The following is a 14,556-nucleotide window of genomic DNA, read 5'->3' as shown; positions in this document are numbered from 1 at the left end:
AAGTGCACACCGGTAAACTTATCCGGCCTCAGTGCATCGGAAAAACCAGCCATTGTTAACTCAGGAAATTGCCTTCAATTAGGTTTTTGGATTGTTGGATAATTAGGCACAATTTCCATGATTAATTCCAGAATATAAAACATGACGACACCAACTACTAACATGTGAAACTCAAACATACTAGATGCATTAATCAACATGAGTAGCAGCAGCGCAAACGGTAAAGCATCCATCGCTAAACGGATCGAGATATGTCGCACGTACCGATCTCGGTGGTGGTGGCGGTGGAGGTGTAGCGGACGCTGTCGCAGCGATAACGTTGTTGATGACAACGTTGTTGACGACGGGGACGACGGGTCGAAGTAGACGGCGTTGAAGACGACGGTAGGCAGCACCGCCCGACTTGGACGGAAGGCGACCCGTGATGAAGAGCTTGAGCGATCGCGCGCAGCGCTTCCCAAAAACCTAATTCGCCCTCTCCCGTACGGGATCGCAAGGACGAGCGGTTCCGGAGACCTGCTCTCCCGTTCGCCGATGCACGTCGGCGCGCGGGATGGAGTAGGCAACGATGGCGGCGCAAGCGAAGAGAGGTGGAAACCCTAACTCGTGTATTAGATGTATTTACGCGGTAGCCGGGCGGGGAGATTATATAGGCTCGGGAAACCCTAGGCAACGTGGGCCACGCCCACGTCGCACGAGCATTTCGAGTCGGTTACGAGATAGCCCACGATCCGGGAGCGACCCGAACCGACTAAGCTGCGACGCGTCCGTCTAGGACTCGTTCGTTTTCTCCGAGCTGCAAAAAGTAAGGAAAGTCTCGGCTCGAGGCTCAATCCACTCACCACGAGCGCGGCGCGCGTCGTGGCGTGTCGAGTCGAGTCGAGACGAGACGAGCGAGCGAGGAGGAGGAGGAGCGCGCGTGTAGCACTCCTATTCTCACTCACTTACTAGTGGTGGAACAACCCACCTTATAAGGTGGTCTAACTTCCTCCCAACTTTCCATGTGGGACTAAACTTCCCACCTCTTGCCACTCCCTAGTGAGCTGCCACCAACTTGGGCTCAAACTCACAAGGCTGCCACTATGTGGGCTTTGAGATTTATAGGAAAAACTGAAATCTAATTTGGGCCACTTAAAGTGGGCCCAATATTTCAACAAATTGTATGAACACCATGTGCCTCGGGTATAAATAGGAACCTAAATTCGAGTCCGTGAGAATTTGCATTCAGGTGTTGGACTTGTACATCCACACTCCCAGCCAGTTGAGTTAGGCTCATTTCCCCAAGGCGACACTAGGATGAAATCCTAGCGTCGCCGAAGACAAGTCCATGGTGGCCTCTACCGCCGGAGAAGGCCGCGATGGCGGTGAGTCCGGTGTCGAAGGTGCCAGGGGTTGCAGATCGTGGCGGTTGTGCACACGGTCACCGGGATGAACAAGACTAGAGGTCGGCGCAGCAAAGAAACTTGGTCACGAGAGAGACAGAGGCAAATGAAGAACTCTAGATCTGTTACGTCTCTCTTCTCCTGGTATATCTTGTGAGGGGAGCCGCCGACCGGAAATGCCACACACTAGAAGACATGTACAAGCGTTGAACATGCATACATGCAGGCTGACACATATAACCTAGTTGGTGCACCAAGAAAAAAATTAGGCTTCCACAAAACTTGGTATATCTTGTGAGGGGAGCCGCCGACCGGAAATGCCACACACTAGAAGACATGTACAAGCGTTGAACATGCATACATGCAGGCTGACACATATAACCTAGTTGGTGCACCAAGAAAAAAATTAGGCTTCCACAAAACTTCACGCTTGCAGTGTGAGGCGAGGCGGGTGACGGAGGAGGAGTGCGCGTAGACTCCTTCTCTTCTCACGCACTTAAAGGGACTAGAATAACAACTTTTATAAACCACTCCAACTCTCTCGCAATTAGCAATGTGGAAATAAACTTTGTCTCCAAAGCTTATCCCCAAGCAACAACTCTACCACCGTGTTAGACCTTGAAATTTCAGTAATTGACCCTGGCGTCTGCCACGCGGGACAACACAAGGTCAGAGACGAGTGCATCCACGACGCCTAGGACGGCCCGCCGTGGAGATCGTGCATGACCTCGCCGTGGAGGTCTTGCACGACCCCGCCGTTCTCATGATCTCATCCTTGACGAGCTCACTTCCAGGCTCAACAGCGCGTCGGCATTCAAGATCATTGCGACGCTCCGCTTTGTGGCCGACTCGCCTCGTGGCCGCACTATGGTGCTCAGCATCCACCAGCCGGCACGCGCATCATCATGATGTTTGGCGTCCTCCTTCTCCTCACGCTAGGATCCGTCCTCCACCACGGTAGCGTTGTCACTCTTGGCTCCCTTCTCACTAATGCCGGACTCCACCTACCGCCGCATGTGGACATCGTGGAGTTCGCCATCGACTCCGTCGACGACCTTCATCTCCACCTCCAATGGCACCAACGCCGCGATCAATTTTCATGCTACAACAACTCTTCCACCAACACAAGCTAATCTAGGCGGCCGCCGACGACGAGCGGCTCAGCAGCAGCCATGGCTATGATGACGGGTATGCTAACTCGTGGACGCGTGAGGTGGCAGCGTTGTCACAACGCTTCTTCAGAAACGTGGTGGATGCGGCAGCTCTTCGCGTGTCCTACCATGTGCGCATGCTCCTTGCTGATCTCGCCCTCAGCTCCATCTTCTAACCGGCACGAGCATAAACTGCGGGGCGGCAGCCGTTTGGCCACATTGAGAGCATCTCCTCCAAAACGTCCCTCAAAGCAATTTAGAGCGCGCCGGACCAAAAATCTGTTTCAGCCGCGTCCCCTAAAGCCCATTTTTGTCCGGCGCGGCTCGATACGGTGTCCGGCGCCCCGAGCCTGTCTCCGTCCCACAGGGGACGCTCCGGGCACGCCGGACACAACGAAAAGCGAGACGGGCTCCCACATGTCGGCGACTATTTGCATAAACCGTTGGTTCGCGCCTTTTTTCTCGTCGCTCCTTCCTTCCCGCGCCTCCTACCCCTCCGCCGCCGCTGGATTTCTCGGCCGTTTGGACGCCTGATCTCTGCTGAGAGTCGGCACCGTCGTCGCGGCTGGAGCTCCCGCCGGTCGTGCCGCCGCCGCTTCGCCAGCACATCCCAGAACGCGCCATCAAATCCGCCCCACCTCCGCGCACACAAGGTGCTCGACAACTTGCCAGGTAGGCGCGATTGGCCGTTGTTCGTTGCGTCGTCTGCCTCGGCGCAATTTTAACCATTGATTTTGCTTTAGCCATGGACAGCGACGATGAGATGCTTGCCCTGCTACTGGAGGACGAGCAAGCCTTCGACGACGACCTGCGGGAGCATTTGCTGATCATCGCGTCCCTCCAGGACATGGTTGACGCCGAGGCGGAGAAGAGGAAGAGGCCGTGCCGCGGAGGATCAAGGCGGGGAGAAGGAAGTCCAAGCCCCGGCAGAGGATGGAGGGGCATACCATGCTGCACAACGACTATTTTGCAGACGGTGCAACACATGAAGACAATTTTCGGCGCCGGTACAGGATGAGCAAGGGCCTGTTCATGAATATCCTCCACGGCGTTCGAGAGTTCGAACCCTACTTCAAGCTCAAGCTCGACGCCGTAGGCGTTGTCGGGTTCTCGTCCATTCAGAAGTGCACCGCCGCCATGAGGATGCTTGCATACGGAGCACCTGCCGATACACAGGACGACTACCTTCGCATGAGTGAGTCTACTGCCATTGAGTGCATGTACAAGTTTTGCCGCTGTGGTGAGAAAGTTTGGCAAATACTACTTGAGAGGGCCAACTGAGGAAGAGACTGCAAGGATCATGGCACAAAATGTTGCCAGAGGATTCCCTGGAATGCTTGGAAGCATCGATTGCATGCACTGTGCATGGAAGAACTGCCCGTTTGCTTGGCAAGGTATATACAAAGGGCGTCATGGATATTGCAGTGTGGTGCTTGAAGCTGTGGCAGATTATGACCTGTGGATTTGGCAATCTTTCTTTGGCATGGCGGGATCACACAATGACATCAACGTGTTGCAGCAGTCTCCGGTATTCACGAGACTAGTGGAAGGGCATGCTCCACCATGCAACTATGAGATCAATGGCCACCAATATACCAAAGGCTATTATCTAGCCGATGGTATATATCCAAAATGGACCACTTTTGTCAAAACAATATCGAATCCATCAGGTCTGAGAATTCCCACTTTGCTATGCGACAGGAGGCTTGCAGGAAGGATGTCGAGCGGGCATTTGGTGTGCTTCAAGCATAATTTGCCATTGTCCGGTACCTTGCTCTAAGCTGGTCTCACGACCAAATGTGGGAGGTGATGCAGGCTTGTGTGATCATGCACAACATGATCATCGAGGATGACCGCAAGAATCATGCCAGGACACATGTTGGTCCCTATGAGTGTCAGGGCCTCTTGCGGAGGTTGATCATGAGTTGCCTGCAGATTTTGCTGATTTTCTCGCCATGCACGCAGAGATCCGTGACAGCAATGTTCATGATCAACTTCAAGCTGATCTCGTTGAGCATTTGTGGAGGATCAAAGAAAATACCGTGGCACCTTGATCTAGCATCTAGCCCTATTTATTATAAATGTTTACTTGTTTTATTGTTTGTTGTAATTTAATTTGAAAACAATCCTCGCAAACATTTTTATTCATATGCTATATTTGATAAATGGTTCTGTGTTAAAAAGAAGTATTTTAAATGTTTGGGGGCGGCGTTTGGGGGACGCGGCTGGGGAACGACGTCCCCCAAACGCGGCACGAACAAAACACGTCGCCCAAACGCTTAATCCGGCGCGGTTTGGGAACGCTTTGGGGGACGCGGCTGGAGATGCTCTGATAGTGTTGCGCTATTTGTTGCTCCCGGTTCCATAAGTGGTAGAGTACGTTTTTAGAAAAAAAGATTAACAGACTGGCCCGCAGTCTTAGTGGCAATTGTGATAGTTGCTTGGAATTTACTCACCGAGGGCCAAGGGCAAACCAGTAATCTCATACCCTGCCCGCATTTTTTCCCTATAAAAATAGAGGACACACCCTTCCATTCAAGGTGCCACGTACCGGCGGTACAGCTGGACCAAACTGAAAGTTAGCCCTTAGAGAATGAATGTTCAAAGTATCGTTTGCCATGCGACGTGTGGTGTGCGTATGTAGTCTTGGAAGGTATCAGGAATTAAGTCGTGCCGAACAACTGACCCCTCTCAGCAAATCTGATAGATCGTTCTACTGAACATGTCACGGACAGTGATGTGGCTCCTGATCCTTCTACCAGATTGGGTGGATAGGATACATGTGCAACGTGTGGCGGATAATCAAAATAGGGGTATACGTTTTTCTATACATATATGTTGATTTCAAATGTTGCATCATGTACGCTTATAGAAATGTCATCATACAAATTCCAATTGCGACAAGCAAACAACGAAGGCAAAACTGTATCAACAAGGCTCAAGGAATATGACTAATGAAGAAAAACGACAGGTCGATCAGATCTTAGATCAATTATGATCTATTACGTCAGTTCCAAAATATAGGCCTTTTTAGAGAGCTAATGCTTATATTTCAGAGGTAGTAAAACAAAAACAGACGTCACAAACCTCTGGTTCAACCTAAGCAGAGCATCACTCGCTTCAGTGTTCATTTGATTGCACAAATTGCCATGATAAGAAGGAAATGAAACAGAAAAGGCAAGCTCGATAACCAGAAGACAATCCCTGAAGCGTATTAAGTACTGGCTGAGATTCCTTTCCAGCCAAAACACAATCTAGTCATACAGTATTATGTTACCATGCATGATTAATACTATGCCTTAAGAGTACAAAAAGTAACTGGTGCCAGGACATCAGTGCTCCAGGTGGAAAACACACTCAGTTAAACGCTGCAGTTTGCTTGCATCGAGCTTCTGGTTCGTCTGCGGCTTTTGTTTTGTGACGGTAAGCATCTTGGCTGCCGCATCCAGACTCCAACCATTTTGCACGGCATCTGAATTGAGGAAAAAGGAAACAATTGTCATCAGCTGCACTGAAATAAGTAAAACCAGCTGTTCAACAATATATATAATTGAAAAACACGTGCATAACTATTTTATATGTGTGATATCGATCAAGGAAAAGCAACTGTGCAATAATATAATTGAATAACTAATCAAGTAAAACTGGAATGGTAACACAGGATGCACTAGACCATTCAAGTGTAACTGCAAATACAAATGTAGTCGGTTGCATCCAACATGACCACTGACTCTGCACAGTGGTTCTTAACGGCAAGTTGACGTGGATATCTTGAAATAATACCTCTCACTATTTTGTATAAAAATCCAAGACTATTTGTGTAGGCATAAGCTATTATATTATATCACTTCAGAAAAAAATTACTCCTAACTATGCTTCTAAAAGAAGATTTTAACTACAAATATATAAATAATGATTGGGGCCCACCAATGGCTCAAATTTGGGTAACAAAAAAATCAGCACTGCTTCACAAGTTGGTAAGCAAACAACATTGTGAATGTCCAATGCCCAATCAAGGAAGAAATGTGGACAGCATTTTTGATAGCCTGAAATGGAATTTAGTTGCCATACACGAAATATTTCGACTCTGTTAACTTCAGCCAGCATGTCAAGGGCAATGTATTAAATGCAACCTTATAGCACAAGAACATTATGCCGGCATAAAATTAAGGAGGCATCCATTATTCACTTCATGTCCAAAGATTGGCACTTGAAGATTTACCGCCAGATAAGGTCCCAGGGCCCAGGCAACATGTCAGAGTGAAAGAGGTGGTAAATGATAAAGTGCTAATCCTTGGGGTCGTAAATCCAAATCTACCAATATTTTAAATGGGGAGCAGAGCACTTGTGCATCCAAATAAATCATACTCCCTCCGATCCATATTAATTGACTTCAATATGGATGTATCTAGAACTAAAATATGTCTAGATACATCCATATTAGAGTCAATTAATATGAACCGGAGGGAGTAATTTTTTTTTGACCATGAAACCGTATGGTTAAAATTCCGTTCAGTAAAACAGAAGAATTATAAATTTCTAAAATGATAGCTAGGAATATAGCGAATAAAGCCATTGCAACCCCCATAAAAGGAGTAGTCCCCCAACCCGGAGCTACTTTCCCATATTCGGAATTCAAGGGTTTCAATAAACTACCTGCACCAGTTCGTTTTGTCCTAGGGGAGACCCCCACGGTATTTTTTATAAATAAATCATAATCATATCACTATCAAAAGGAACGTAAAATATATACACAGTAGATGGTTAAATAGTAGATGGATGGAGAGAATAAGAATGGTCTGTTGTTATCGTAATGTAAGTTAGATATCAGAAGGTTAGGACTTCTGAAAGAGGTAACTGGATCTGGGCCTCCTGGCCAGTAATATGTGTTCAGAGAGAAGTATTCAAATAAAATATGAAGGAAGGTAGCCATCTCAATATGGTCAGGTTTGATGGTGCAGCTAATGACACACGCTCCTCAAGGATAGCAACACTCAATTGACAACTAAACTAACCTTTTGTAAGAAATCACCTCACTCGGTAACAAAATTAGTGTTTGTTTTACGTATGAGGGTAACACTTCATACAGAAAGATCTATTCTAAGATGAAGAAATGCAGTGTGCATGCTTCAAACAAAACAAGTAAATGAACATGTTAGAATGCTCAATAGGTAAAAAAAAATACTTGGAAGTTCGCTATTAACTAGCAGGTTCTCAAAACATACAGTTAGTAGCATCCTCCTCGCTCATCCCCATGAAGTGAGCCACATCTGCAACGCTGATTGTGGAATATGCAGAAGTCAACAGCTCGAATATCCTCTTTCTGTAGCTTTCTACATATGGCAAACAAAAGTGCAAATTCTGAGTTAACCAGTAAGGCAATAACATAATCACAAACAAAAACAATGATACATTACTTCCAAAGTTCCAAGTATTATAACTTCAAGACAAGACCAGATGACAATGCAAGCAACAGGGAATTTGAACCACGTGATAAGTACAGAAGTCAACCTTTTTTGGACAGGGAATTGGCGTAAAGATTCATAAAAGAACATATAACCTCTATATCAGTTTAAAATACCACATCAGTGCCACGTAAGGACTGTAGGTGCCATAACTGTACTTTACAAGCAGACGAAGAATGCATTGAAGTGTTCTATTTGTTGCATCATGTTGTTAATTAGACAAACTGTCCAAATCTGCGGTATTTAGGCACGAAAAAAAAGATCTCTTATCTAAGCACTATCAAAAGTTGAAAACCATGTGTATACATTGGAGACATAAACCTGGTGTTACAGCCATCTATGGGACCAATATTTCATATATGTAGGAAGCTTCAACAGCCAGACCATAGTAGAACAAACCTCTACTACCAATGTCTGATTCATATTGAGTGAGGATCTTGTCCTATTGCACCGATAAATCTTCTCCATGAATAATCTATAAAGATAACCCACTTATCCCCTGCCCCCCATCCCCACCACTAAACAGAGCTCCCACAACTCCATCAAAGCAAGTAATCCAAACTACACTACATTACACAACTAGCAAAGTAGTTACTTCCATTTGTTGCATCATGTTGTTTATTAGACAAACGGTCCAAATCTGCAGTACTTAGGCACGAAAAAATAATCTCTTATCTAAACACCACTAAAATCCCATGTGGATATAACGAATATATAAAGCCAGTGTGACAGACACCTATGGGACCAAATATTTTCTCATATGTAGTAAGCTTCTTCAACAACCAGACCAGACCATAATAGCACAAGACATTTACTACTAATGTCTCCTTCATATTCAGCTAGGATCTTGCCCAATTACACAGACAAATCTTCCCCATGAATACTCCACTGACACAACCCACTCATCTGCATCTCCCCACCCTCACCTCAAAATAAAAATACCACAGCTCTATAGGAACAAGCAATCCAAGCTACACTACATTATGCAACTAGCGAAGAAAACATATATAACATGCTAAACAGTTTAAAAGCACAAGCAAAATACCTACGAAGGCGGCCACAAAATCAGCGATCTCAGGGCCCCACTCAAACCCCTGTGCGCTCGTGTAGACGCCGGCGTAGTCGCGGTTCCAGAGGCACTGGCCAATCTTCCAGACGGCGGCAAGCTCCGGATGCGCGTCCTTCACCTCCTGGGGCACCGTCTTCCACAGAAACCTCGCGCTGTTCCTGCTCCGCACAACATTGGCACATAAACCCTAGGTTGGAACCCAAATCCGGACGCGGCAAAATTAGCATAAACAGGGGGGGAGGGGGGAGCAAATCACATACAGGTCGTTGAGGTAGAGGTGGGCGAGTAGGTGGACGGCGTAGGGCCAGCCGTCGGTGGCGGCGCCCTGGGACGCGACCTGCGAGTCGATTCGTGGAACGCGTGAGGGGAGGGGGGTTGGGGATGCGATTTCGTCGCTAACCCTTGCGCGGGCGGGTGGGGCGGAGGAGAGGGGTGCGCGCGTACCTGGAGGAAGAGGTCGTCGCAGATGGGGGCGAGGTCGGGGTAGGACTTGGCGGCGAGCGCCGCGTTCACGGTGGAGAGATCCATCGGCGGAGGAGGAGATGGCCGGCGGTGGGGGACGGGAGGAGGAGGGTTTTGGCCTCTGGGATTCGAGGAATTGGGGCAGGTTCTGGCTTCTTTGTTTCCGGGGAGAGTACCGAGCATAGGATGGTGTATATCGATCTTGCCGGTCTTGGCCCAGCCACTTTTTTCTGGACCAGCCCAATTACTTTGGATGGCTTTGTTCGGTTTTGATTTTTGAAACTTGCAGTGCTGTTTGCCAAAATCCAGTAATTTAGTGATAATTATTATCGCAATCTAAAAGTTGTTATTTAGTAGTTTTTTTCTGCGTATAAGATCTCGGGCCTTTATTCAAACACACTCCCTCCAACACTATCGGCCTGGCAGGACGTAGTGAGGAAGTCAGGGATTGAGTTCATCCAACAGCTGGTGATCTCCTGCCTGCATGCATATCTTGCACACCAGGTGAGCCGGCACATTGGCTGCTCTCTTTACATGCTTAATACAAAAAGAAAGAAAATACGAGGCTAGTCCATCGACTTCAGAAAGAATTGGCGCTACTACTGAGCGCGAAACAGCGCGCGAGTCCCAGAGATTGACCATCTACAAGCAATCAACTTCAAGAACCACTCGCGCAAAACCTCGGAGCTTGGCGAAAATGACACCATCCCTCAATGCCAAAGCTTCAGCGATTAACGGATCTGTTATACCTGGGTATGGTTTGCTCCACGCTCCAATGAAGCCGATCGGCGATCTAGCAATCCCTCCCGCTCCACCCATCCTTGTATCAAAGGAGATACCAGCATCTGTATTAATCTTTATCCAATCATCATCAGGTGGTTTCCAGCCAAACCCTAGCAGTATTTGCAAACTGACGAGGGAGCTCCAGTAAGGCAAGAGCATCACGAGTCAGCTTCATAGACTGAACATGATCTAAACTTGTTTTGTCATGAACAATATTGTTCCTAGAGGTCCATATCGCCCACATCACCGTAATGATCTTAGAGCGATCTCCCTCGTCAATCCGTGGATCACAAAGAATATCTTTGTTCCAGGTAGTTGGATGAAGGTCCGGCAGTTTAAGGTCCAGCCAGCTTTTCGCCTCCATCCAAAATCTTTGTGCATGGCTGCAGTAGATGAGCGTATGCATCATATTCTCATTTGCCTCTAGGCAAACTTTGCAACGAGCTAGAGGTGTGATGTGCCGATATTGGAGAGTGCTTTCTACTGTTAATATACCACGTAGTACACGCCACCAAAATACACGCACTTTAGGAACCACCTGTAGCTTCCATAGCTTATTCCACATCTGTTTTTCAGAGTTAGAAGTCTCGGTAACCATCCCTTCCGCTAGAGTGCCAAGCTCATTCCGCGTCATTAGAGAGTGGTACGTTGATTTCACAGAGTAGGTGCCCGTCTTCTCAAGATTCCAGGCCAAAAAATCCTCCCCACCATCACGTCTAAGTGGTATGTTTAATATAGCGTCTGCCTCCGGTGCCACAAAGTTCCTTCTGACCAGAGCGGAATTCCATGACCAGTTTTCAGTATCAATCAGATCAGAAACCATCACGAGCACATCAGGTTCTTTGTTCTCCAGCTGCACTGAGGGCTTCATCTCTGTCAAACCAGGGATCCACCTATCGTTCCAGATGGACACTGTAATCCCGTCACCGATGCGCTTAATTATGCCACAAGACAGTGCCTGTTTGCCGGCCACAATGGCCCTCCACGTAGCGGACGCTCTAGCAGGGACCGTGCCTTGCATAAATTCAGTTATAGGGAAGTACTTCGTCTTCAGAACCCGAGCGCACAGGGATTCCGGGTGTGTGATGAGGCGCCACCCATGCTTCCCAAGTAAAGCTCGATTAAACATCTCTATATTCCGAAAACCCATGCCTCCCTTGCTCTTTGGTGCTGTGAGCGAGTCCCAATCAATCCAGTGTAAAGAACGCCGATCAATGGAGCTGCTCCACCAGTACCTTGCCATATAAGAGATCAACTGTTTGCATGTTTTTTTAGAGAGCAAGAAGCAGCACATAGCATATAAAGGAATGGCTTGAATCACTGACTTCAGAAAAATCTCCCTGCCAGCACTCGACACCAACCTCTCCGAACCACTTTGTATTTTACTGCGAATCCTTTCCCCTAGGTGGTCGAGAGTACCACTAGTGATGCGGCCCATAGCCGTAGGCAGACCCAGATATCGTTCATTAAAGGCCTCTACTGCTTGATGACGCGTAAAGCACACGCCCGTTGGGAAACCCAAGAGGAAGGTGTGATGCGTACAGCAGCAAGTTTTTCCTCAGTAAGAAACCAAGGTTATCGAACCAGTAGGAGTCAAGGAGCACGTGAAGGTTGTTGGTGACGGAGTGTAGTGCGGCACAACACCAGGGATTCCGGCGCCAACGTGGAACCTGCACAACACAATCAAAATACTTTTCCCCAACTTAACAGTGAGGTTGTCAATCTCACCGGCTTGCTGTAAACAAAGGATTAAACGTATGGTGTGGAAAATGATGTTTGTTTGCGAAGAACAGTAGAGAACAATGATTGCAGTAGATTGTATTCAGATGTAAAAGAATGGACCGGGGTCCACAGTTCACTAGTGGTGTCTCTCCAATAAGAAATAGCATGTTGGGTGAATAAATTACAGTTGGGAAATTGACAAATAAAGAGGGCATAACAATGCACATACATATCATGATGAGTAATATGAGATTTAATTGGGCATTACGACAAAGTACATAGACCGCTATCTAGCATGCATCTATGCCTAAAAAGTCCACCTTCGGGTTAGCATCCTGATGGCGTGTATTTCACACGTTCATTGGGCAACCCCAAGAGGAAGGTATGATGCGCACAGCAGCAAGTTTTCCCTCAGAAAGAAACCAAGGTTTATCGAACCAGGAGGAGCCAAGAAGCACGTTGAAGGTTGATGGCGGCAGGATGTAGTGCGGCGCAACACCGGAGATTCCGGCGCCAACGTGGAACCCGCACAACACAACCAAAGTACTTTGCCCCAACGAAACGAGTGAGGTTGTCAATCTCACCGGCTTGCTCGTAACAAAGAATTAACCGTATTGTGTGGAAGATGATTGTTTGCGAGAGAAAATAGTAAAAACAAGTATTGCGGTAGATTGTATTTCAGTAAAGAGAATTGGACCGGGGTCCACAGTTCACTAGAGGTGTCTCTCCCATAAGACGAACAGCATGTTGGGTGAACAAATTACAGTTGGGCAATTGACAAATAAAGAGAGCATGACAATGCACATACATACAGTTTGGCTCCCCTGTGGTCCCACTTCGTTTCGTCTTCGGACTTCTGGAAGCTTCGTGGAAAAATAGGCCCCTGGGCTTTGATTTCGTCCAATTCCGAGAATATTTCTTTACTAGGATTTCTGAAACCAAAAACAGCAGAAAACAGAATCGGCACTTCGGCATCTTGTTAATAGGTTAGTTCCGGAAAATGCACGAATATGACATAAAGTGTGCATAAAACATGTAGATAACATCAATAATGTGGCATGGAACACAAGAAATTATCGATACGTTGGAGACGTATCAGCATCCCAAGCTTAGTTCTCGCTCGTCCCGAGCAGGTAAAACGATAACAAAGATAATTTACGGAGTGACATGCCATCATAATCTTGATCATACTATTTGTAAAGCATATGTAGTGAATGCAGCGATCAAAACAATGTGTATGACATGAGTAAACAAGTGAATCATAAAGCAAAGACTTTTCATGAATAGCACTTCAAGACAAGCATCAATAAGTCTTGCATAAGAGTTAACTCATAAAGCAATAATTCAAAGTAAAGGTATTGAAGCAACACAAAAGAAGATTAAGTTTCAGCGGTTGCTTTCAACTTGTAACATGTATATCTCATGGATATTGTCAACATAGAGTAATATAATAAGTGCAATAAGCACGTATGTAGGAATCAATGCACGGTTCACACAAGTGTTTGCTTCTTGAGGTGGAGAGAAATAGGTGAACTGACTCAACATTGAAAGTAAAAGAATGGTCCTCATAGAGGAAAAGCATCGATTGCTATATTTGTGCTAGAGCTTTGATTTTGAAAACATGAAACAATTTTGTCAACGGTAGTAATAAAGCATATGCATCATGTAAATTATATCTTATAAGTTGCAAGCCTCATGCATAGTGTACTAATAGTGCCCGCACCTTGTCCTAATTAGCTTGGACTACCTGGATTATCACCGCAATACATATGCTTTAACCAAGTTTCACAAAGGGGTACCTCTATGCCGCCTGTACAAAGGTCTAAGGAGAAAGCTCGCATTTGGATTTCTCGCTTTTGATTATTCTCAACTTAGACATCCATACCGGGACAACATAGACAACGAGATAATGGACTCCTCTTTTAATGCTTTAAGCATTTGACAACAATTAATTCTTTTCTCATTAGAGATTTGAGGATATTTGTCCAAAACTGAAACTTCCACCATGAATCATGGCTTTAGTTAGCGGCCCAATGTTCTTCTCTCACAATATGCATGCTCAAACCATTCAACTCGAGTGTAGATCGCCCTTACTTCGGACAAGACGAACATGCATAGCAACTCACATGAAATTCAACAATGAGTTGATGGCGTTCCCAGTAAACATGGTTATCGCACAACAAGCAACTTAATAAGAGATAAAGTGCATAATTACATATTCAATACCACAATAGTTTTTAAGCTATTTGTCCCATGAGCTATATATTGCAAAGGTAAATGATGGAATTTTAAAGGTAGCACTCAAGCAATTTACTTTGGAATGGCGGGAAAATACCATGTAGTATAGGTAGGTATGGTGGACACAAATGGCATAGTGGTTGGCTCAAGTATTTTGGATGCATGAGAAGTATTCCCTCTCGATACAAGGTTTAGGCTAGCAAGGCTATTTGAAACAAACACAAGGATGAACCGGTGCAGCAAAACTCACATAAAAGACATATTGAAAGCATTATAAGACTCTA

The 14,556-nt window shown here is 46.2% G+C and overlaps 1 protein-coding gene across 1 annotated transcript; it reads right to left on the bottom strand.

Moving 5' to 3' along the window:
- Positions 1-5,697: 5,697 nt before the first annotated feature.
- LOC124676199 (COP9 signalosome complex subunit 8-like) lies at positions 5,698-9,676 on the bottom strand. The gene is made up of 5 exons (XM_047212269.1): positions 9,512-9,676; positions 9,328-9,404; positions 9,044-9,225; positions 7,759-7,866; positions 5,698-6,005 (listed from the first exon to the last, which is right to left on the bottom strand). Exons 1-5 carry the CDS (start codon positions 9,593-9,595, stop codon positions 5,866-5,868), a joined length of 591 nt encoding a protein of 196 aa, XP_047068225.1. The 5' UTR covers positions 9,596-9,676; the 3' UTR covers positions 5,698-5,865.
- Between the last annotated feature and the right edge of the window lie 4,880 nt (positions 9,677-14,556).

This window comes from Lolium rigidum, chromosome 7 (assembly GCF_022539505.1).
Source record: "Lolium rigidum isolate FL_2022 chromosome 7, APGP_CSIRO_Lrig_0.1, whole genome shotgun sequence".
NCBI lineage: Eukaryota > Viridiplantae > Streptophyta > Magnoliopsida > Poales > Poaceae > Lolium > Lolium rigidum.
The sequence above is the reverse complement of the archived record's forward strand: the minus strand, read 5'-3'. Positions and strand labels throughout refer to the sequence as shown.